Source organism: Suhomyces tanzawaensis (genome assembly GCF_001661415.1).
Source record: "Suhomyces tanzawaensis NRRL Y-17324 unplaced genomic scaffold CANTAscaffold_9, whole genome shotgun sequence".
In the NCBI taxonomy this organism is placed as follows: Eukaryota; Fungi; Ascomycota; class Pichiomycetes; order Serinales; family Debaryomycetaceae; genus Suhomyces; species Suhomyces tanzawaensis.
Genome location: NW_017963644.1, coordinates 117,785 through 140,466, shown reverse-complemented (window position 1 = coordinate 140,466; position 22,682 = coordinate 117,785). Strand labels below are relative to the sequence as shown.

General features: G+C 46.6%; 8 protein-coding genes across 8 annotated transcripts; 1 reads left to right on the top strand and 7 right to left on the bottom strand.

The window, feature by feature from the left end:
* Window positions 1-496: 496 nt before the first annotated feature.
* CANTADRAFT_57276 (serine/threonine protein kinase) lies at window positions 497-2,884 on the bottom strand (the record flags this gene model as incomplete). The annotated part of the gene is made up of 3 exons (XM_020210676.1): window positions 497-812; window positions 975-1,304; window positions 1,512-2,884. The coding sequence occupies 3 exons, from the start codon at window positions 2,882-2,884 to the stop codon at window positions 497-499; spliced, it is 2,019 nt and encodes a 672-aa protein (XP_020061898.1).
* Window positions 2,885-5,004: 2,120 nt separating this feature from the next.
* HOS2 (histone deacetylase) lies at window positions 5,005-6,312 on the bottom strand (the record flags this gene model as incomplete). Its single annotated transcript, XM_020207038.1, has 1 exon — window positions 5,005-6,312. The coding sequence occupies one exon, from the start codon at window positions 6,310-6,312 to the stop codon at window positions 5,005-5,007; it is 1,308 nt and encodes a 435-aa protein (XP_020061897.1).
* Window positions 6,313-7,362: 1,050 nt separating this feature from the next.
* SCL1 (proteasome core particle subunit alpha 1) lies at window positions 7,363-8,171 on the top strand (the record flags this gene model as incomplete). The annotated part of the gene is made up of 2 exons (XM_020207037.1): window positions 7,363-7,369; window positions 7,435-8,171. The coding sequence occupies 2 exons, from the start codon at window positions 7,363-7,365 to the stop codon at window positions 8,169-8,171; spliced, it is 744 nt and encodes a 247-aa protein (XP_020061896.1).
* Window positions 8,172-9,831: 1,660 nt separating this feature from the next.
* ERG4 (delta(24(24(1)))-sterol reductase) lies at window positions 9,832-11,307 on the bottom strand (the record flags this gene model as incomplete). The annotated part of the gene is made up of 1 exon (XM_020207036.1): window positions 9,832-11,307. The coding sequence occupies one exon, from the start codon at window positions 11,305-11,307 to the stop codon at window positions 9,832-9,834; it is 1,476 nt and encodes a 491-aa protein (XP_020061895.1).
* A 1,629-nt stretch (window positions 11,308-12,936) lies between these two features.
* LYS144 (Lys144p) lies at window positions 12,937-15,408 on the bottom strand (the record flags this gene model as incomplete). The annotated part of the gene is made up of 2 exons (XM_020210702.1): window positions 12,937-13,899; window positions 13,939-15,408. The coding sequence occupies 2 exons, from the start codon at window positions 15,406-15,408 to the stop codon at window positions 12,937-12,939; spliced, it is 2,433 nt and encodes an 810-aa protein (XP_020061894.1).
* A 1,514-nt stretch (window positions 15,409-16,922) lies between these two features.
* On the bottom strand, window positions 16,923-17,276 carry CANTADRAFT_27548 (uncharacterized protein). The gene has a single exon (XM_020208139.1). It carries the CDS (start codon window positions 17,249-17,251, stop codon window positions 17,006-17,008), a length of 246 nt encoding a protein of 81 aa, XP_020061893.1. The 5' UTR covers window positions 17,252-17,276; the 3' UTR covers window positions 16,923-17,005.
* A 479-nt stretch (window positions 17,277-17,755) lies between these two features.
* CANTADRAFT_57719 (alpha/beta-hydrolase) lies at window positions 17,756-18,838 on the bottom strand (the record flags this gene model as incomplete). Its single annotated transcript, XM_020210728.1, has 1 exon — window positions 17,756-18,838. One exon carries the CDS (start codon window positions 18,836-18,838, stop codon window positions 17,756-17,758), a length of 1,083 nt encoding a protein of 360 aa, XP_020061892.1.
* Window positions 18,839-20,037: 1,199 nt separating this feature from the next.
* Window positions 20,038-22,266, bottom strand: CANTADRAFT_57536 (uncharacterized protein; the record flags this gene model as incomplete). The annotated part of the gene is made up of 1 exon (XM_020210706.1): window positions 20,038-22,266. One exon carries the CDS (start codon window positions 22,264-22,266, stop codon window positions 20,038-20,040), a length of 2,229 nt encoding a protein of 742 aa, XP_020061891.1.
* Between the last annotated feature and the right edge of the window lie 416 nt (window positions 22,267-22,682).

Below are 22,682 nucleotides of genomic sequence, written 5' to 3'. Positions count from 1 at the left end.
AGGCCTTGGGGTGATGGAACGTTCTGAGGGGGAATGTGAACCGAGGATGAGGCGACGAGAATGGCCAGGAGTACCGAATACTTGCAGGAAGGAAGCCTCGAATATCGTGTGCTCGTATGCGAAGGAACCTGGAATACTTCGACAATGGAGACCTCTAATTCGTGTCCTGGTACAGTCATACATTTCAATTCTCGCACAACCTTTCGTTTCGTACCTGCTCTGTTTGTACTGCTCTGCTCGCCTGCTCGTACACTTGGTACACTCTGTTCGTGGCTCTTTCTAGCCCTTCATGCCTCATGCCTCATGCCCTGCCCCGGCAGCCTCCCACAGCATCACCCCCATTGCATCGTCAACGCATCCTTGGGTGCAAATTCGGTGCATATTGTGTCCAATTCCTTGACGATGCCGCATCGCTGATGCACTTCGTGCCTCAAGTGTCTGGCTTATCAGGAACAATCCGCATCACTTTCGAGGACGCTGACGGCCGCAACAAAGCCTAGTCCAACCCATCCAAGTACTGGTTCATGCTCTTGTAGTTGCGAAAGATCTCCGAGTCATCATTGAGGATGAGTGTGTCGTTGACACCTTCGCCCTCGTCGTCGCTGTCCTCGTCTTCCACCGTTTCAATGGTGTCGTCTGCAGCTCCATCCTCCGATCCGGACGCTAGCGAAAGATTATCGTCCGTCAAGTACGCATGCAAGTTGAGAGACGACGACGAGCTGGTGATTTTGCTGAGCTTATATCCGCTGCTGAGCGACCCCATCGAATTCTTCCGTGAAGTTGTCCGCGAGTGCTGGTGGTTCGAGGTGGGACTGTTACGCTTGCTGCTTTTGGCACTGTTGGTGTTGGAAAACGAAAATCCACCCCCACTGGGGCTCTTCAAAGACGACAAGCTCGAGTCGGACGTCGTGGGGTTCGAGGGATGCGCCAAATTCAAACCAAAAATCGGAGGTGGCTCCATCAAGTTGGTGAACTTCCGCTTCTCCTCCATAGGGTTTTTCTGTTTCTTTTCTGGCGACGACAACGAGCTAATGGTAGGCTGTGGTTCCTGGCGTTCCTGGCCCTTGGTATCGCCGTTTTTGCCTTTGCTTTTGTTCCTGGAGAAAAACCGTCTGGAAGGACTGAAAAATGACTTGAAGGAAGATGTAGATGGAGAACTGGCTCCAATGGTGATGCTATTATTGTTGGTGGGGGTCACAGGGGTTTTGATGCTATTAATACTCTTGGGTGAAGATGGGGCCCGAAGGCTGCTGGTGCTCTTCGTAGGAGACCTTCCGTAAACTGCCGTTTTCGGAGATGAAGTGCTAGCAAAGGCACTAGAATGGGGCGAATTGCTCTGGCTCCTGGTGCTGCTGAAACTGCCTCTGCTCTTGAACAGTTCTGTGTTAATCTTGGCCAATTCCTGAAATTTTCCATCAAACGTGGATTGTTTGAGTACCAACGGTTGGGGCTTTATCTTCGTAGGCTTGATCACAGGAGCTTCTAGAGGTTCATCATTCAACGATTCCAACATATTGGTAGTATCGACCACAACATCCTCCTCGTCAATATCACTGGTGAACGAGGACGAGTCGTCCAAGTATGAATCGAGAAGATCGTCCAAGGGCTCGAGATTCTTTATATCAACCGAAGAGATTGGTGCTGCAGTATTCTCGCTTACCGTGGACAGTATGGAGCTGGTCTCGGGATCCTTAGCAGGCTTTTTGGGCCCAGCACCAAAGAGTTTTTTGATTTTGGTTGAAAGGTCAATGTTGGAAGCATCTGTGGATATGGCTTCCTTCTTAAGCTCTTGCGTAACCAACTTGGCCGTGAACAAGTTATTGTTCAAGTTTAAAAACGATCGTCTTTCTCCTGGATTCAAATCATAAGTTGTAAACTGATGGTTTTTGATCTCTTCCAAGCTAATTCTATCATCAGGGTTTTTGGTGAGTAGTTTCCTGATTAAATCTTTTAGCAACTTCAACTCCTTGACATCGCTATCCGTTACTCGTGAGGTTTGTTTGATCTTTGGAAACTTCAACTCTTCTCTGACAATGTTCTTGAATAACTCAAACTCATTAAAACCATTGAATGGAAGATCGTTAAATATCAAGCAGTAGAGTGTGACACCTAGTGACCAAATATCGATTCGTTTGTCAATGCTCACTTTCTTAACTTGATTACTATCTTCTTTGGAGATTAGGGATAATCTGTTATTCACAAATTGGCACAATTCTGGAGCGTAGAAGATAGGAGTACCCATGATCTTGCTGAGCTCCTTTTGATCATCTGCGTTGTTCTGCAAGATCAAACTCACCCCGAAATCCGATATTTTGATGGTGTTGTCTTCAGCAATGAGAAGATTGGACGGCTTGAGGTCTCTATGGATGATTTTTTTGAAGTCGTGGAGGTATTCTAGCCCGTTAACAACGTCTCGCAAGATCTTGTTGATGGTCAAGGGTTTTCGGTCGTAGTGAGTCTGGTACTTCTCGTAGTAGTGGTTGTAGTGCTTCCAGTCGATTTCGCCAAACTTGCAGTATTCAAGAATCAAGAGGATCTTGTCAAATTTGAGGTCGTCTATTACCTGGTAGAGCTTGACGACGTTAGGATGATTGCACTCCTTCATGATCTGGATTTCACGTTTGATTTTGGTGGTCTGGGAGAGGTACGATTTGGTGATGAGTTTGGACTTGTCTATACGGTTGATGGTCTTGATGGCGACTGTGTCACTTCGTATGGGGACTTTGCTGTTGGCGGTGTCGTTTTTGGGGTCTCGTATCACTTCTCCCAAGAGGACTTTGCCGTACTGGCCCTGGCCAATTTTCTTGATGATTCTGTAGCTGGAGTTGATGATCTTGCGGTTGGTGGACGGGTCCAACACCATCGATAGGGAAGTGACGTCCATGGCGAGGAATGTGTGGTGGTAGGACACGAAATTGAATGACGTAAGTGGCCAATATGGGAATTGTAACGATGCGTTGATGGTGGGATGATTGACGCCAAAGTGACCGACTTTCGAGGGTCCTGTCTGTGTGCTTGTGGACTAGCACTGTGCTGTTCCGAAGGAAATGGCGCCTTTGCTGGGTGTCTGTGGATGTCAACTGGACTGTTTTGCTATCAATTTGACGCTTCTTTCTGTCAAACTACTCTGGCGATCTGGCACAGTGACTGGGGTTCTGCTCGGATCAGCCTGGCGATGGAGTGGTGGCGGTTGTGGTTGTGTCAGACTAGTGGGAGGTCCTGGTGGCACGATTGAAGCAGAAAATCCGTTACAACGGAGTGGATGGCATTGAAGGGCCTGAGACTGGAGTGCTTGGAGGGGGAAGGGGGGTTGGCAAAGGGGCGTAGGGGTGTTTGGAGGTGATGGCAGGAGGGTCCGAAATTGACGGATGGTCCGAGAGAGCGCCAGATACTGGGCGGCGAGGCGGCAGATGGGCGCTAGTTTAGTGCGGGCAGTGCGGGAGTGGCGGGGGGAGTTCGCGAGGCTGGGGAACTTCTAGGGAGGTGTTAGGGAACTTTTAGGGGAGATGGTAGTACGGGCGTAGCGAGTGCGCAGCGCGAGTGCAGAGTTAGAATAGACCATTGAGGTTATATAATAGATGGTTTGGTTATTATTGCAGATCCTATTGCGTTAGTGACGAGGTAGTGTGGGTGGAAATAGGTCCTGGGCCTAGGAAGTTATGGAGAGTATGTTTGTACGATGGAAGGCAGTGTAGTCTTTGGTCTCGGTGTTTAGTTGCTACAGTCAGAGGATGTTACAAGTCTGGTATTTTCAGATAATTGTCTAATTAAATCAGAATGTGGTTTCAAATACTCCTCTGAAGCGTGTGAGAGACTGAATTTCTAAGCACGGTTTCTTGTTATGTCGCTAGAGCAGACCCTGGAGTATAGATAGAAGGCTGTAATTAATTACACATCCGTAATTCCTTGAAAACTTAGAAGGTCCATCTTCTTGGGATATAATTGCATGTATCCTTTCGTCGCCTATTTAATGATAACGGCTTTGTTTCTGGACTAAAGGCTCTGTGATTACTTTGCAATAAGTTCACCACATGTAATTAATCATTCATATAAATTATAACGGAAAGATTGGTACAGCTATTCTCTAAAAGCAACAACAATTCTACAGCTAGAGCTATCTTGTTATTAATTCTTAATACGAGGCGTAGAAGCACAAGCAATTTTCCACTAGAACAGAGTTAACAAGTCAAATTATTGGTTGGGGCATAGTTATTGGTAGCGGATGCAAATTCGAATTATTTCCACATAAACTATTCAAGACGTAGAGCATTCGAAACATAATCCTGAAATACTATCAAATATTGTATAAACGTGCAACTTCAATACATGTATAGCGAGATCAATGCTACTGTTTATTTTATTCTAGAGCTAATACATGCACAAGTTTGGCACCTTACTATAATACATACTAATATACAGCGATGCACGGCATCGTGGGTTAAGAGAAATCTTTTTTGGTCGATTGTGACGATTCTGAGCCGGGATAAGGGTCACTGAGTGCTTCCCAATTATATGGTGCGAGGATGACTATGTGTTCCTGTCTCCTTGTTACTTTAAATCGAACCATTGGTGGCCAGAGCCAGATTGCTGATGTTAGGACGGTTGCACCACAAAATAGCCCTCGGTGCGATTTACTTCTGGTGGATTGATATGATACAATTTTCAAGACATTATAGTAGTTCGAAGGTAGTTCCGCATTCACTGACTGTGTCTTTCAGACGATAAAGGCACCGTACCTTTCAGCTCTTGGAGCATCGATTCTTCTGGTCTACTGAAATTAATCTCAGCATAACCATATCTTTTTGGGCAAAAACTGATTGCAAATCCACTTTTTTACCCGACTCAAAGTTTTAAGTCTCTCTTCGGAATGGCTAAAAACATCTTGTAAGCTTCCACCTGGTTATGCACTCGAATAACTTCGTCTTTGAGTAACTTCTATCAATAACGCAGAAGCAATGTGTATCTATAAAATCAGCATTCGTTGAACTTGCTGATTCTACCACATCACGATTTCTGGTCTACTCCCATGTCCTCGTTGAGATCCCGTATAGCATCCTCCTCCTCATCAGTAAGACCAGTCAAATCAGGGGGAATTTCGCTCATCTGAACCGACGGCGCATGGTTGAGGTACCGTAATTGCTCCAAAATCTCCTGTTTGACACTCTCAAGGTACTTTTTCGAGTTTTTGTTATCGATCCGCCCTTCCAATTGAGGGTGCAACGAGTGGTCGGGACCAAACCAATCGTAGGTGGGAAGATAGTTGGGGATTTTGTGGTCCAAGGTGACGTCGTTCAAAACCGACGTTTCGTAGCACCAAAGCCGAGAAACGTTTCTGGGAGTGTAGCCACCGCCTCCAAGCACTAACATGGGGATTCCGAACGACTTGATGAACTTGACACACTCTCCGTGGGCACGGATGTTGAGATTGAAGCACCCCAACCGATCATAACCAAGCGAATCGGCACCACATTGCTGCACGATGCAGGTAGGCTGGAACTTGGTGATGAGTGGCTCCATGATCAGCTTGAAGAGGCGGATGTACGAGTCATCGTCGATTCCGTCACGCAACGGTACGTTGATGGCGTAGTTTTTGCCTCTTCCCAAGCCGATTTCGTCCACGGAACCGGTTCCGGGAAAGAACTCGCCGTTGTACTTGTGGAACGACACCGTCATCACCCTGTCGGTGGTGTAGAACGCCTCCTGCACTCCGTCCCCGTGGTGCAAGTCGATGTCGATGTACATCACCCGGGGATGGACTCGCAACAAGTTGATGATACTCAACACGATGTCGTTGACGTAGCAGAACCCGCTAGGCTCGAATTTTTTGGCGTGGTGGAGTCCTCCTGACCAGTTGATGGCGATGTCTGACATGCCACTGATCAACTTGCGGGTGGCATCAAGCGACGCTCCCGCGTAAATGGACGAGTAGTCGTACATGCCGTCGAAAACGGGACAGTCGTCTCCGATGTTGAACTGGGAGAGGAGTTGGCCCGTCATTTTGGCGGTTTTCTCAGGGGTGATGCTCTGGAGGAAGTCGATGTAGTCTTCGGAGTGGAACTGCAAAAGCTCGTCCTTGGTGGCCAGCCGTGGAGTGTATAAGTCCATTTTCTCGTGGAGCTTGTACGAGCTGACCAAGTGGTCGGTTAGCATGAGCCTGAACGGCTTCATGGGGTGCAAGGCGCCATAGTGGTACTCGGAAGTGTGGGGGTTGTAGTGGTAGGAGACGTGTGCTTTGGCTCCAGGATTTGATTCGTAGAAAGGCGTGTTGGCGGCTGTTTTGGCGTCGGAGGAGAACGTGTCAGACTTCGCCATGGTGGTGGGATAAACGCTGGAACAGTGCTGGGAATCTGGGACTGCTGGTAAGATGGTTTAAAGATGAAGCGACAATGTCGCGCGACAATATATAAGCATACGATAGTTATGTTATGGAAGCCACTGGGAATGGGCACATGGTATGAGATTCAGGTGGTGTATAGTACAGAAGCCACGAGGTTGGTGTATACTGTGAGGATACCTTTGAGGTGACCATAGTATGAAGTACACCAGTGAGCTATCCATGTGTGGAATGGATGCGAGAGGTAATGTGAATTGACCATGAGAGTAGATCACTCTAAAAGAAGAAGGAGTGTAGTCATACTAAGCTATATATTCAAGAGGTTTGTAGTGATACTATGTCTCTATCTGGGCTTGGGGCTTCATAATAAATTAGCAGTATCCCAGAAAAGAACTAACTAACCAAGCTATTTACTCAAGTATGCAATTTCTTTGTGTTAGAAGATACCACTGCTAACATTAGACCATCCTGATTAAATGGTTTAAGTCCACCAAATATTCAAAAACCTGCTGTTGAAGCATTTACTTGTAGCAATCCCATAACACATACTTATTCTAACGCTACTTCTAGGATGGGTGATAGTTGATGTGAACTAACACACCTAACTTTTAAGTACAATACGGCCAGGGAGTTGGATGTGATACTTACAAGACATCCTAGCAAGTTCCATCCAATAAGATGTGACCTGCCAGTGAATTGAGTTATGGATGTTCTTCCCAACCAACCAGTGGCTCAATAATAACTTACAAGATCCTATGGAATTTTTGGAAAATTTGTCCGAACCATAAAACCAAGGAGCTACTCGTCGCTAATGCCTCCTCGCTAGAAAGCACGCTATACTGCTCTTACCTGTCTTGGTCACAGTGAGGATGTGAGTATAGTGGGAGTATCACGACATTGTCGCGCGCGACACTGTCCCTCGCCCTCACCTGTCCAAAAATCGCCACCAGCTACTCCACGAAGTCTATTTACCATCCTGGACCCTTCACCACTCCATCCCACCACCCACCACCCGCCACACCATCACCATGTCTGGTACGTACCAATTGCCCCCGTTTCCCGTCGATTGCCGAGGCTTCCCGTCCCATACTAACCACTAGGATCTGCTGGTTTCGACAGACACATCACGATTTTCTCGCCAGAAGGGCGCTTATACCAAGTAGAATATGCGTTTAAAGCCATCAATTCGTCCAATATCACCTCCCTCGCGGTTTCGGGCAAGGACTCGGCCGTTTTGATCTCACAGAAGAAGATTCCAGACAAGTTGTTGGACCCCAAGACCGTATCATACCTCTTCAAAATCACCCCCTCCATCGGGTTACTTGTCACAGGCTCCATTGCCGACGCCAGATCGCAGGCATTAAGAGCCAGAGCCGAAGCCACTGAGTTCAGATACAAATACGGATACGAAATGCCAGTGGAGAGTTTGGCCAAGAGAATGGCCAACTTATCACAGTTGTACACCCAGAGGGCATACATGAGACCACTCGGAGTGGCATTGACGTTCTGCCAAGTGGAGACTGAAGACGAAAACAAAGGACCCCAAATCTACAAGTGTGACCCAGCAGGCTACTACACGGGAGTCAAGGCTGTGGCCACCGGACCCAAGCAGCAAGAGGCCACCACATACTTGGAAAAGAAGTTCAAAAAGACCGACTACGTCAAGGGCGACTGGAAGGCCACTGCGGAGTTTGCCATCACTGCGTTGAGTTCGGTGTTGGGAACTGATTTCAGAAAGAACGATATTGAAATCGGTGTCGCTACCGAGGCTGGCTTCAGAATCTTGACCCCAGAAGAGATAGACGAGAGGTTAGTTTCTATTGCCGAGCAAGATTAGATAGCATGAATAGACCGTTGGCTATTTAATAATATAAGGAACACGTAAGCGTTGTAACTGTTGAAGCGTGAGTATCCGGCTGGGATTACGGTGTTGATAATACACCCAGTTAGGTAGAAATGGTGCTAATCAGTTTTATTCTGTATAGATGGAAAATCTAATGGGAATCGAAAATTCCTGGAGTTAAAGGTCAAATACCGACTGTTTATTTGTTAGATTCGATTCAAGAATGCTGAGATAACAGATTGGACTCATTTTATGATTTCAAATTTCTCCTTAAGTATTCTAGGATCACAGGTCGGAGTGTTTTTTGAATGGAGAATATACTAAAAATACTAAATTGCAGTAATAGCAAATCCCGTTTCCCGTACTAAATTCTGATAATTAAGTCTATTTTACTAGAAAAGGGTACCTATTGACCCACTGATTTTGAATTTAACTCGCTACTATCCACAGTAGCTTAACTAAACCACTGAATCTCCAATTTTAGCATCCTCAACTAAACCACTGAGACTTCAATTTAATTAATTTCCTCTGAACAGCAACTTAACCTCAATATCTTCAATTGATATCTTTAGTAACTTCAATATAAGTCCACCCTAACAATCGGAAAAATGGAACCCTGCGACAAAATGGCAAGTAACTATGAAAATGAATACCATCCTTGACGATCCTGGCAAGGTAGACACGAGAACAGCCCAGTGTACCCACTCTAAAAAACACTGAATACTTTAGGTGTCATCGGTGGCACTTGGACCAGGTCTGGAAAGGGAATTATATCTGTAGGTGAGGCCGTTAGAAGTTTTTTTTAATTCCAACTCTCTAGTAGATTGGGTTAGCATTGTCCAGTGTGATGAAGCCCAATAACTATCGGGTGGCCAAGCTGGTTATCTGATAAATTAACGGTAAAAGATATTGAAAGAGTTGAAAGCGTATTCTCCAAAGGAACTGAGGAATAGGGAACTAGTGAAGGTTGGAACAATTTTAACACCACAATAAATGCTTCGACTAGAAGCAGCATTCGTAGGACAATAATTATCAACTTAAGATCCTTGATAAACTAGGGTAATATTCGAGACCCATGACCCGTTGATAGGGATTCGTTAAGGGTCAAAATATCGGTTACTTATGACACGCACATTAGCACTAGAGTTTTGGTTATTAAATTATTAGAAGCCCGTATTGAACGAGGATTTATCTGTCAGTTTGATTATCTTTTCAGTTGTATTTATTCCATTGGCAGTTTTTATCAAAATCAGATACTCTTTCGTTGCTGCTTTGTGCCAGCAGTCTAATTTCTTGTTGCTAGTGTCACCTCGTCCAATGGACTTCATTGGGGTCTATGGACGCCAGCAAAGAGGGTCAATTTCTATGACTTGGTCGTGATAAACCATCCATCGCTAATTGGATCATGTTGAGGGCGGAAGACGTCGCTAGTCGCTATTAGGAAATTGGGTTGGAAATCAGGGCTTTATTGACAAATTGTGTCGAAACCAGTTTAATAGCTGTGAGGAATATAATTTTATCAGGGTTCAAATTCACTTAAATGGCTATTTCCAAGGAATACTTCTATCAGGAAATTGTTTGAAAATCAGTTTATTGACTATTTATAGGAATATAACTTTTGTAACTTTCGTAGCTTTTGGCTCTACTATCCAGCTTAGATAACGTATGGAATGAACATGTATGGACATGCCTTACAGTAGAGCTCCCAGTCCTTGCCGTACTTCTTCTCGCACTTTCTTTGGTCTCTCAAGGCTCTGTGGACCAAGACAATGAAGAAGAAAAGGGGGAAGAACCATGGGAAGGGAGATGCAAAACCACAGGCTAATGCCCAGGTTAAGGACTGGACATAGTCGGCGGTGTAGTTGATCTTTCTGGCGTAGACCACCCATCCGTCGGTCAACAAGGTGGAACCGTTGGCACAGGAGATGTACTTGGGGTTCTCGATCTCGGAGTATGGCAAGTGGGGGAACGACTTACGGAGAGCCTTATTGCCAGCCAACTTTCTTCTGAAATCATTCTTCTGGTAGTTGGAAGTGTCAAAGAAGTAGTAGGCCACGTTCAAGAGCACGAACAAGAACACCAAGTAAGGCGTGGACCACTTGTACTCTTGTGGGTCGTGGTAGGCAAGGAATAAGGTACAGTGGCAGTAGGTGAAAGGAACACCAGCGATGTTCCAGAAAATCAACATGAAGCCGAATTTTTCGTAGGCCATGTCCCAGGTAGGCACAATCAATTCCTCACCCTTGGCACAGGCATTGACGTACAACCAGTGGGCGTAGGTGACAAGCAAGATTTCAGGCGACACGTAGCCATAAGTCTGGTATTGCTTGAAGCAGGTGGACAACGACAAGAAGAACAAGATGAACCAGGGAAGTCTGACCTCGAAGAACATCTTGAGGTCCAAGTACTTGCCGATTCTGGGGTTCAAAGGAGCACCCATGAACATGTCGTAGATGTGGTTTCCGGTCATGCGGTGGTAGTCGCCAGAAACCTGGATGGTGTACACGTACAACCCCACGGAAAACGCCATTCCCGTGATGATAGCTGCGGTCATGATCTGGCCCACACTGTCGATGTAGTACGTCAATGGGAGGATGTCAGTGTAGTGCAACACCACGGCCAAGCCTGCAGTGGTGTAGAATGATGATACAGCATTACAGTAGTATGGCAACTGCTTGCCGTTCAAGTGCTCCAAAGGCTGGCCCTTGGTCCAGATACCGGGCAAAACCAAGTAGAAGATTCCCTGGACGAAAATGAAGCTGGCAAAGAACACCACCACTCCAAACGATGGCACAGCGTAGTCGACAAAGTAGCTGAGCAATTCGTGGCCAAACTCGCCCCAGGCTTGTCCTTCAGAAGGCCAAGCTGGTGCTCCACCATAGAAACGGGCACTGATCCACATGTAGTACATCAAAAGAGGGAAACCTACCATCATTCCAACGGCACCCAATGGACCACCAAAGTCCCATTCGATGTCTTCTGGAGCCAAGTAGCCAGGCTTTACCGCTGAGGAGGAAGTTGATTCTGGAGCCGATTGCGGGGCGTTGTCGGCAGAGCTGGCCAGCTCCACGGCCGTGGAGTAAGCCGTGGCCTTTGCTGGCGATAACGGGACTGTTTCGGAGTCGGACATAGCACAGGTGGCTGGGAAAGGATGGGGATATGGAGCTTAAATACACGTCGAAATGTAAACAGTGCCAGCGATGGATCTGGGCACGTGATCTCGTATAGGGAACGAGGTAAACGAGGGATTAGGAGTCAGTCTGGGAAATGGAATTTACTGCTAGGATAGTGCTGGACTTAATGGACGATTCTGGAGTCGATCCACAAGTAATAGAGCATTGCTGGATCGAAGAGGAATTTTTAGAATTAAAATTATCGAGAGAATAGTCACGTAGACCAAATGGTACAAGTAGACTCATACAAATTAAACTAGACAATTAGTAGAACAAGTAGACTCATACAACAGTACAAGTAGACTCAACAACTAATAAAACATTCCTAGAGGTAATACAAAATTACTACGATAATTGCTGGAATCGATTCCAGTGTTGGGGTGAATTGCATAAACTAATAGAAAAAATGCTGGAATTAACTAGGACCAATAGAACAAATTTAGTTGTACCTCCAGCTGCGTGCTTCCCTCCAAGGCTACCCTCTTCAGCCGGTATTATACTTCTCTTTTACCAATTGTTTTTGCAACTGCTGATTTACCCCAAATTTGTGAAATTCTCGTCCTACATGAATTCCGCTGGAACCTGCCTTCCTAAACTCCTCGTCTAATTCACGTTAGCACCAGGGCTGGCTACGCAAATCCAACCCCTGTGCGTAGAAACCACCAGGCCTGATTCAGATACCCCAAACAGCCCAATTGCTAGTACGACGTATAGCGAGAATGCCGGGCGGTACCGCCATTTCTATACTACGAAGTGCCGCATGGTAGTACCACAGAATACCTCGATCGTACCGCTGCCACCGCTAGAAAATTCCCAACCCTCGCTACATCTGGCACTGCAGAAATACGACCGGAGTTATCCGTGCCAAGTTGGCCCATTCTGGTGGAGGTTGCATTGGTCGTATACATGCGGGGTGTAACTGGTCGTGGTCAACATGGAAATTTTTCAATGGACATCTTGATAATAGCGTTACTTGTCGTTTCACTAGAATGACTGCTTTGCTGGTCTTCCTTTGAGATTTCAGTGAATTTCTCAATCTCTGAAACTGAATTTCAAGCTTTGGTCCCAAAAGACGAAACATTGCTTTCACGGTAGATAAGCCATGCTCATGTAGCCTGTTGAGCTTCGGTGGATTTGCAGACGGTGACTATACTGTTAATATTGGTCACTAGGTCCGTTAGTGAACATTCTCACTCATTATTTTATGGCTAGTGGCCTCGTAGTCGATGTGTATTTCTGGCCCAGGCACTAAATAAGAAAGGCTGATTTCAATTAATGAGTTGTTTCATTAATTGGTCATTAATCCATTATTGACCGATTATTGAATTGCCTCTAAAGAGCTCGTACAAACTCCTAGGTCATCTTGATAAATCGGACTCAGGTCCATTTTTCTCAACTACATTGTAGCAATAGCTGTTACTATGTATTACACAATAGGGATGTAGTACCACTATATTCCCTATACGACTGGTATGTTATATCCAAAAGTCTTGGATAAAGAATGAATTTAATACTACCATGCTGGCAATCTACCTAACCCCGATGCAAAGGGAGAGTCGAAAGCACAACCATTAATGCATGGCTGTTCATGCAAATGGGATGGTCTCTTGGAAGTCGTTGTCCTCTTCGTCTTCAACGACCTCTCCAGCGGCCCTTTTCCTTGCCTTTTCCCTGTTTTTGTAAAGCAGATCGAGGGCTCCAAGCGAGCTTCCATTACCTAGCTTCACCAATCCCAAATAGTAAAGCTCGATCATTTCGAAACTCTTTTCGTCATCCACTATTTTGCAACATACCCTGAAAGCGGATTGGATCATCGATGCCCTGCAATCGAATACGCTTTTCATTAAATAGAAATGCTCTGTCTCCACCAAAATATCGTGTTTGTGCACTTGGTAGTCTGGATGGTCTTTGCTTTTGATCAAGAACGAGGAGAAGAGCACCCTGGTAACCAATTCAGTAAGCAATGGATGTGGTCTGGGCAAATGTAATAAGCCAGGGGTGGTGAGCAACCGAATATAGATGGTATCTACTCTTATCTGTTCACTTAAGTCAAGCCAAGAATAGTAATGGGTCTGGTTATTGTGGTCGACAATCTTGCTGTATGCCGTCAATGGAAATTCGGCTCTGGGGCCAGTATATTCAGGGTGTCCTGGTGAAGATGGTGGAATCAAATATGACGGCTTTATTGTTCCTGGAATTATTTCGGTTCGCCTGGCCTCATAAATCATCGACATCAATTTTGCTGTCTTTGTGGATGATATTTGAGTACACTGCTTGGACCGGAGTAAATTGAGGGAATCGGAAACTTCATGGCTAAGCTCCACAATCTTCATGGAGTACCCCAAGAACAAGTTGTATGGCAGCAGTAGGGGATTGGATGAGGGAATCAACAAGCCAATCTTGACTAATGCATCGTGATACTCCGGATTCACATCCCGGTAAAATATACCAGTGTCCATGAAGACACGGATATGATCATCCGTTTCTGGGGTCTCTGGTGTGAGTGGCTTCGTTGCTTCGCTTTCTGTTTCTGCTCCATTTTTTAATTTCTTACTCGCTTTTTCAGCACAATCTCCTTCCTTGTGGACGCTTCTCTTGAGGGTGCCTCCTAGGGCAGTATTCAAAGTAGCTATCGCTTCCATGGCAAAAAACCAGGTCTTTGCAAGCGTCAACCCACCCGAAACGTACGACTTATCGTGTGATAACTTGATCGAGCTGTACTTTGTCAAGAGGTCTTTGGCACCTCGTAAGTGGACTTTCCAGGAGTTCATCATTTGGCTTCTTTTCGAGTCTTGAAGGGAAGTGGCTGTGAAATTCGACGTGAGCACAAGAATTGTAAGTAGCAACTTCTCGATGTCATTTTTCAAGTGATAGTTGGAATGGGGAGGTATGACTCCATTTGACTGACCACTGCTCTTGAAAACTTCGCTCAATGACCGCAAGCACACCGATATGTATTTTTTTCTGGATATGTCGTGGACTGTTTTTCCGCTCTGGTTGTACTGAAAGGTAGACGATATCACCAACAACGACGTGAGCAAGTAGGGACAGTCAATCAGGTACTGCAACAATAGCCTCATCACCTGGTTGGACTCGATGGAGCTCGCGAACGGGAAAATGTGGAACGAGAGCTGGGTTTTGGTGAGGGTATTCAAGTAGGTGATGTGCGGCTCGGTGAGCTTGTTCTTCTGCACCACCTGAGCTATAAGGTCGGAGTTTTTGACGTCCAGATCAAAGTCGGAGAGCACCACGTCAGGGGTGGCTGCCTGGAACGGCGAGTTCAAGTCTGCAGGCGAGAACTTGTCTCTGTTTCCGAGAAACTGGTTGGTAAGGTCGTCGAGCCGGAAATTGTGCTTTTCAAAGGTGTCAGACTGGGCCAGTCGCACGCTCTGGTCATTGGAGTACTCGCCATCTGCGGGCCGAGAGGGCACCAGGCCCATGATTTGGCCCTCGGGACTACCCCCAACGAGGTACTCGTTGTGGACGTCGAGCGCTACCAATTCGTTGATATCGTTGACCAAGAGGCTGGCTGTGTCGAACAAATTCAACATGTCTGCCTTGGACGTAGAGAGCGTGGACGCGATGGAGTTGGAGAGGATGTCGGGAATCGAGTTTTTGAACGACGCTCGTGGCACCATTGGAGCGTATGTCGAGATGAGGTTGGCGAGGTCTGGCTGCTGCGCTGCACTGGACTTAGACTGTCTGTGGCTGTTGTCGATGCTGGGGACAAACTCGTTGCCGTAATGTCCACTGGGGTTGTAGAAGCGCATGGCAATGCCTTCTTTGGCGTGTTGGGCACCGTTTGCACCTGCTTCGGCGTTGTTTGGCCCCATCTTGCCCTCAGCATCCGAGCTCATCTTGTCGAAGCGGAACTTCTGCTTCTTGCTGTACACACACACCTTGTTTAGACGGGTACAGTTGTGGCAATGGGGCTTTCCTTCGTCACACTTCATCTTGCGACGCTTGCACTCGTCACACCCGCCACGGGAGTACTTGCGCTTCTTGATGCGGGTGTCCTTGACTTCTGTGGGCGATTCACTGTTGGAGTGGTGGATCATGGTGCTGACGCTAGTAGGCTGTTGTGGGGGAAGAACTCAGCAGAGGAGGCCTGGGGCGATGCAGTGGCTCCAGGACGATGCGGCGGGAATGGCACGGAGGTGGTGATGTGGTACACGCTGCGGTGTGGAGGAATAGGCGGATGGATGGACAGTGTAGTGGATGGTGTTAATTGACGCTTAGATGCGATTTGGTTAGGGAGAAGCAAGCGGGGGGATTGCGACTAGGGACGGGTGCGTAGCGAGACTGGTGGTGCGTGTAGCGAGACTGGTGGTGGACTTGGCGGGGAGTGGGCTGAGACTTGCGGTGCGTAGCGAGCATTGGGCCAGCACTGACGTGGCGAGGAGGGGCGGCGCCGGCGCGGACTGCCGCCGTGCGTAGCGAGAAGTGGCTGGAGTGCCGCCGTGCATAGCGAGATCAGCATGTGTTAGAGAAAACAGACTAATTTCGGTGCTTCTCGTCTGTGTTTGGGCCACCACGGGACTGTGACCACACCGTGGTGTTTAGCAGGCCATCGTGCCAAAAATACACCCTTCTCCCACGCTAGGAGTCCAGAAATGCTACCGTTATTATAGGTCACGTGACCCGATGACGCCATGCGTCAATGCGCACCTCCCGGTGACAGCTAATTCCCGAGAAGTGACGTGCCATTGCCAGGGCTGGTTCCAGGCCAGTCCAAACGCAGAGGGTCTAAACAGCCGTCGTAGCCCGTGCAATACTTCCCCAGACTCCAGACTCTCACCACCAGCTAAGCAGTCAGAATCTGACACATGAAGTTATGTTTCTGTTACGTCATTTGGCACATTTTCCACTAGCCTCGTTTATTCTGCGAGCCCAGCGAAAAATGCTCTTTGCACCAGAAATGTTTAGCCAATAGAGGGTGCGTCTCAAATCTCCACAAAAGCAGGACTTGTGGCTTTCATGAGACGGAATTCGATGGCTGAACAGGGCAGTAGTTCCGTGTGTGAATTCTCTGGTTCGAGCCTTGCTCATAATTATTGCGTGGGTGCAAAAACAACTAGGCCAAACCAGTTTATGATTAGTTAGCACAAAGCTTCAGGTGGCCTTAGCTATCGTTTTCAATAGCAATGGATCGATCAGCTGTAGCGGTATTCTTGAAACTTGTCTACTTAGTTCACTTTTTATTTAGTAGATGAATACGGAGACCACACCTTATCGTATGTAATTTACCAATTTTTACCAGGGGCATACTTGAGTATCATGAGTCTTATTACCGACACACTGGTGATCTTATTTTAAATCTTCTTCAATTTGGCTGGTCTATCTTTTAAAAGAATTCTCCTAGTAACTGTACTTACACTTGGCACAACTTACTTTAATTGAACAGAGGGGTCCATTATAAGTGGCTGCGTAACCTTGCAATGAAATCCAGACTAAGTAATGAAATCCTTCTGGTTGAAGATAAATAACGATAGTTATTCAGTTTTGTATGGATATTAACTGGCGTATTGATTAAATCAGGATCTGAAGTTAATAATAACAGCAAATCTAGTACAAACAGTATTCCTTCTATATATTTTATAGCCTGCTGTATTTTCGGATAAATACCCTTAAAATATGACCTCTACTGCAAAATTATCAGATAAAAGCCCTTCTGAGTTTACAATTAGTATCTGGAGCAGTTTGGATGTTTCTAGAAGTTTGTACAACGCAGTTCTGGTAAAACCTACGTGTGCCAGGTAAAACCTTCAGATGTGAGTATAAGTCTTGTAAATTTAAACTTGAAGCTAGCAAATTGAAAGGCCATACGAATAGACTAGAAGTAGACTTGACGTTCTTGAAGATGAACTGCTTGTTACAGTAGGTAGTTGCAAATTCTGCCATATTAAGAAGGAATTAAGGTGCTTCCCTTTACTATTACATGATAATTGAGATAATTCACTCTTATTAATGTAAGTGGCAACTATAGTCCATAATTATCAGTTAGAGAAATACATTAGGATTGTTTCTTAAGGGTAATTATTTGGAGGTAAATTCAATTGAAATAGTTATGTATGTCAAATACCCCCCTCAATTTTGCAATAACTGATTTGCTCACCCAACTAATCTGCCTTCTTTGCTCTATACCATGATGTTTCGTAGAGGATTCAACGCAAACAATCAGCATTTTTTCTGCAATGACTACTTCTTTGTGAAAAGATTGTAATTGACAGTTCATAATATTACCACACAGTATTAGATATGATGTTGTTGCATTCCAGGATCCTCCGAACAGCATCCAATAGAGCAGGTCGATTTATAGTTCCCGTTTTCACCGAACTAATGAGGGTTGTTTAGTATGGATACTTATTCTAGAATTTGAGGTCAATTTCTAATTCATGTCTTCATCTAGAGCCTGGATCTAATGATGCACCTTTCCTCGATGATCAACCCCAACAAGTGCACTGTCAAGTCGGGCTCCTCTGCGTGCAATACATGTCCTCCCTTGGGAATCTCAATGTATCTGCAACTCTGTTTCAACACCTCGCGGGTGTGGTTTCTGTTCTTTGCATCTGCCAAATCATTTTCACCATAGATCAAGAACACAGGAATTTTTATGTTGGCCAACGCTGCCTGGCCATTGGCGTCGTTGAAGTCACTATAGCTGTAGAGGAGCCTCTGCACCTCAGTGGACGTTTTAAGCTCCAAGGTGTCTCCGTCCGCCAACGATCCTACCTCTGGTGGAATCTCGTCCTCCACGAAATTGCTCAATACCAGCGGATGGAATCTAGCGTAGAAGACATTTTTCTGGTATTTCTTGAGCACCACCAGCCAGTAATCTTGTGCAGTGGCCACAGCCACTCTGCTGTTCAAGTATCCTTTGTACCACCAGTCAGTCATGGCCTTCTGCCTCACAAACCGCTCTTCGGGAGCAAAGTAGCACACTGGGTTGATTGGAATGCAGCAATCGAACACTTCCAGGCCAAAAGAGGCGGCAAACATCACGGTACACCCACCAAACGAGTGGCCTACCAACACGTTAATGTGACGCTGATGGGAGCTGAGGAAGCTGGAAGCCTCGTCCTTGGTCACCACCTTGACAATGTCGTAGCCACCGTCTCGCCAGTCGTAGCGGGACCCCAAACGACCCCTGTTGGCCACGGCAGAGTCACCATGGTTAATTGCGTCCATTGCTAGCACGGTGTTGATGCGAATAGTGGCGCTGGAGCTGAACCTGCGGTAGAGCTGGTCGATGTGGTAGTGCCAGAGGCCCTTGTTCATGCCTGTGCCGTGGAACAACACGAGATTGATGGCGGTAGCAGCTGGTGGGATGGCGTTGGTGGCCTCGTAGCGCCTGTAGGCGATCTTGAGCGGCACTGGCGTCTCTGGCGTGGGCTCGTGCCCGATAGCGTACGATCCTGCCTCCCTGTGGAGGTAGGCTGTGGTGATTTTGGTGGCGTAGGTGTAGTGTGGACTGGAGTCTGGAATCATGGTAGAGATGGTACGGTAATTGGGCAGCGAGAGAGGTTTTGGAGCTGGTTTTCGGGTGGAGCCTAGATTGGAAAGATCTCGTGGAGTATGGAGTGCTGAATAGGTGCTGGAAGCTCTTTTGGGGCAGATTTCAGATGGTAAGCAGATATCCCCAGATAATCTCGCATGAGATGTTCCCCAGATTTGGGTGGGGAAGAGAAATACCGAGGTGCGAAAAAGCATGGGACGTTGGATATGACGGCAAGTGTGGGCAAGTCAGTGCGTGACTAGGGTTGGATGTTATTGGCTATTAATGTGGAATTTACATAGTTATTGGTTGTTAAATTAAAGGAGACTTATTAGTGGGGAATTTTACTGTTAATTAGGAATTACTAATAGGAAATTGTTCTGTCTGTGGGATTGTACTGTAAATTGGCAATTATTAGTTAATTTGGGGACTGTCCCTATTTAATCAAGTGCCTATTCCTGTTAATTCGGTTAATTGTCTTATAATTGTGTGTCGGGAATGTTGATTTGGAATTGACTGTTTTTTGGGAATTTTGGTATTTTTTAGAACCAACTCTTAGTAAAGAAGTGCTATAAATGAGATTTGACTGTTAATTGAATTATAGTGTTAATTTTTGATTGTGATCCAATGCCCAAGAGAGTCATTCTGGAACCAAAGTGATTGTTCAATGGGAAAATTTTTAGGGTTTTATTTGGAAATGGCCATCGGGAAATTATCTATTTTGTAGGACGAATTGTAATGCATTTGGTGCATTCCTCTAGTGGTCCTTATCCAGCTAAAATTTCATAGTAAAATAGAAAGATCTAGAAGAATAATTTATCAATATCGCCTAAGAACTTCAGTCATTTTACTCTATATCTGAATCCTCGATTCATGGGTATTTCTCTCCTCATTGAAATCTTCCATATATCGTTGTCACCTCATTTACAGCACCTTTTATCAAAATCATTGAATCAAGCTCTCTGCTGAAGACCTCAGAAAGAACAAGATTAATGGAGAAACCATCGTAATCTAGAGAATTCTGTAGTCATTCTTTTGAAGAGGATTATATTATGAGAACAATCTTGGTATTTCAAAGTACTTCCAACTAATTGGTGATTCCGTCTCATACTACCCTTGCTTTCGCTACATTTCATTACGCAACATGCACTTAATATACAGCTAAAATACAATATAGATGACAACGCCCGACCTAACAGATGCTCTGAATCTTGGTCATGATTCTTCTTCCATGAGGAGTATTCTTGATGTTTGGCAATAATGGTTGCAACGCCTGGCTTAACCTCTCCAATTGTCCTGCGTTGGCAACATCCAAACTTGTCTGAAGAACGTAGTTACCAAAGGCATCATTCAACATGATGCCAAACTTGTCGTCATTCTTCAACAAAACCTCGATTAAACTGTCAGACAACTTGTTGATTCTCAACGATTTCTCAATCACGTTGGAACCAAACTTGTGTAAAGATAATGAGACCACGTTCGACTTTATGTGGTCCAAAATGATTTTGATCGAGTCCTCGTCTCCTCTGGATAACACGTATTGCACCACGTAGTTACCAAAAGGATCCAAGGACAAGGTGGTTGCATTTTCAGCCACCTTCAAGGATAATTGCTTGCGCTGAGCAAAGTTGCCGTGGTCCAAACATCTCTGTAAAACACAACATCCGTGTCTGTGGGTCGCAATCTCAATACAATTGACGGAGGCGGCATCGAAGATAAATTGGTTTTCTTGAGGCTTCAACTTTTGCAAGCATTTCTGAACAACATGATTACCGTTCAAATCCCGTGATAATGATACAATGTGGGGAGATAAAGAATCGATAATTAATCTCGATTCCTCTTCGGTGGTAATGCACTCGACCAACTTTTGCAATGCTCTAGTTCCATGGGGGTCTAAGGCAATTCTAATGAATTCTGGGGATGCATTCTTGACCAAAATGATTCTTTGGTCGGACGAGACATTTTCAAACAACTTTTGGATGAGGTAGTTGCCAAAGGGGTCCGTCATCAACTCGATGATCTTCAAGTATATTTCGTTGAAGATCATGGTGGCGGCGATGTCGTTGGTCAATGCGTTGGGGGCGGATGCAGAGCCTTCTGCCACTTCGCGACCCAAGTCCAATTGGCGCTGCAAAAACCTACATCCGTGCTGATCCTTGCACAACGAGTAGATCTCGCCTGTGAAATCCTCCAACTTGGAGTTGGCGTACTTGGAAGCGTCGTCTCCCTTTCTTCTGTTGTTGTGCATTTTGCGGTGGACGTTCATTCCATCGTTCATCAGGTACCTGGCGTTTCTGACGTTGTTACCATTATTTGGACCATTAAAACGACCACCAGCTTGTCCGTTGAAACTGGAGCCCATTATGGGGTGTCCGTGGATTGGCGACATGCCTCTGTTATCGACGAAGTTGTTTCTCAAGTTGGAGGGGTGCATCTGGGCCGCCATGATGGGAGGATGTTGGTTCCACATGTTGGGGCCCAAAGGCATCGACAAGTTGTCTTTCAAGCCTGAGAATGGAACGTCCTGGTGCGACGACTGTTGCGACGCCTGGTGGTGGTATTGGGGAAGGGGCTGGGAGAGCTTGACGTCGCCATTCAAGCCAGAGCCGGAAAAAGGTCCTGAAAACGAGGTTCTGATCTTGTTCTCGGCAAAGCTGTCGAGGTCGCTCTCGGGAGAGGTGCCGTCAGCGCTGAACTTGTGGTCCAAAATGCCACCAAACGAGTGGGCTTGCGATGCAGGGGGAGGAGTGGAAAATGGCAAGTGGAGGGCCGTGGCGTCAGCAGACCCAGCAGGGTCCTTTGATGCGTGGTGGTGGTCATCTGGCAACTCGAACGGTCTGACTAGCGGGGCTTCTGGCTCGCCAGAGCCGTATGCAAAGGGAGGAGCCGACGAAGGCACAAAAGAGCTGTTCCAGGTGGACGACGGAGTGCTGGCAGGCCCAAACGCTGATGGAGCAAAGCTTCCCACCAGTGGGTTGGGAGTTACCGAGCCCTGGTGAGGATGTGGGTACGGGTAGAACTGGGGCTGGAACGACGAGTCGCCGTACAAGAACGGGAACTGGGGCACGCCAAGCTCGCTGTCCTTGCTGGGCACGCCGAAGTCGCCGTCCAAGTCGAGGTTGCCCAAAGCGCCCACGATGTCCAAATCGGTGGCGTTGGTAGAGTCTGTGCCGGCGTTGGACGACGAGTTGACGGTTGCTGGCGGATCTTCGCGTGCCAGCTCATCGTCCACGGAGTTGGACGACGTGTTGGCGTCATTAGCACTGGCAAACAAGCCAGGGGAGTCCTTGTGGAAGAAACTGGAGCCGATGCTGGCGGAGCGTAGGGATGGTTTAGCACCAAAGCCGGGTTTGACGAGTGGCGACGACTCGTCCGCGGTGGTGGAGATGGACGCCGAGCGGGACTGAAGGTTGGCAGTCATTGCTGGCCATATGGAGGCAGGAGAGCCGAATCAGAGGCGATTTGGAGGTGGTGGTGGATGGCGGCTAGGCGGCTAGGCGGCTAGGCACACGGCAACGATGGGAGCAGCGGGGCAGCGGATCCGGGATCAATGCCTGTGTGGGAAGGAGACGGGAGGTCCGTGAGTCCGTAAGGGAGTGGTGGTATTGGCTGGCGTCTCCAGTGGTGGTGACAGTTAGTGGTGGTGGATCAGGAAAAAATTTCGCTACTTGATCCTGAGAAATAACACGAGCACGACCGGGATGGGGAGAGGGTGGGGGTGGTGGTTGTGGTGGTAGGAAAGGGGATTGTGGTGGGAAGGACTTACTGGGGAGGAGACTGTGTGGTATATTAGGTAGACTTGTTGGTGGACTTGTTGGTGGACTTGTTGAAGGACTG

Excerpts from the sequence above, each read along its gene's own strand:
- CANTADRAFT_27548 (XM_020208139.1), bottom strand. The coding sequence starts at position 17,251 with ATGGCAGAATTTGCAACTACCTACTGTAACAAGCAGTTCATCTTCAAG.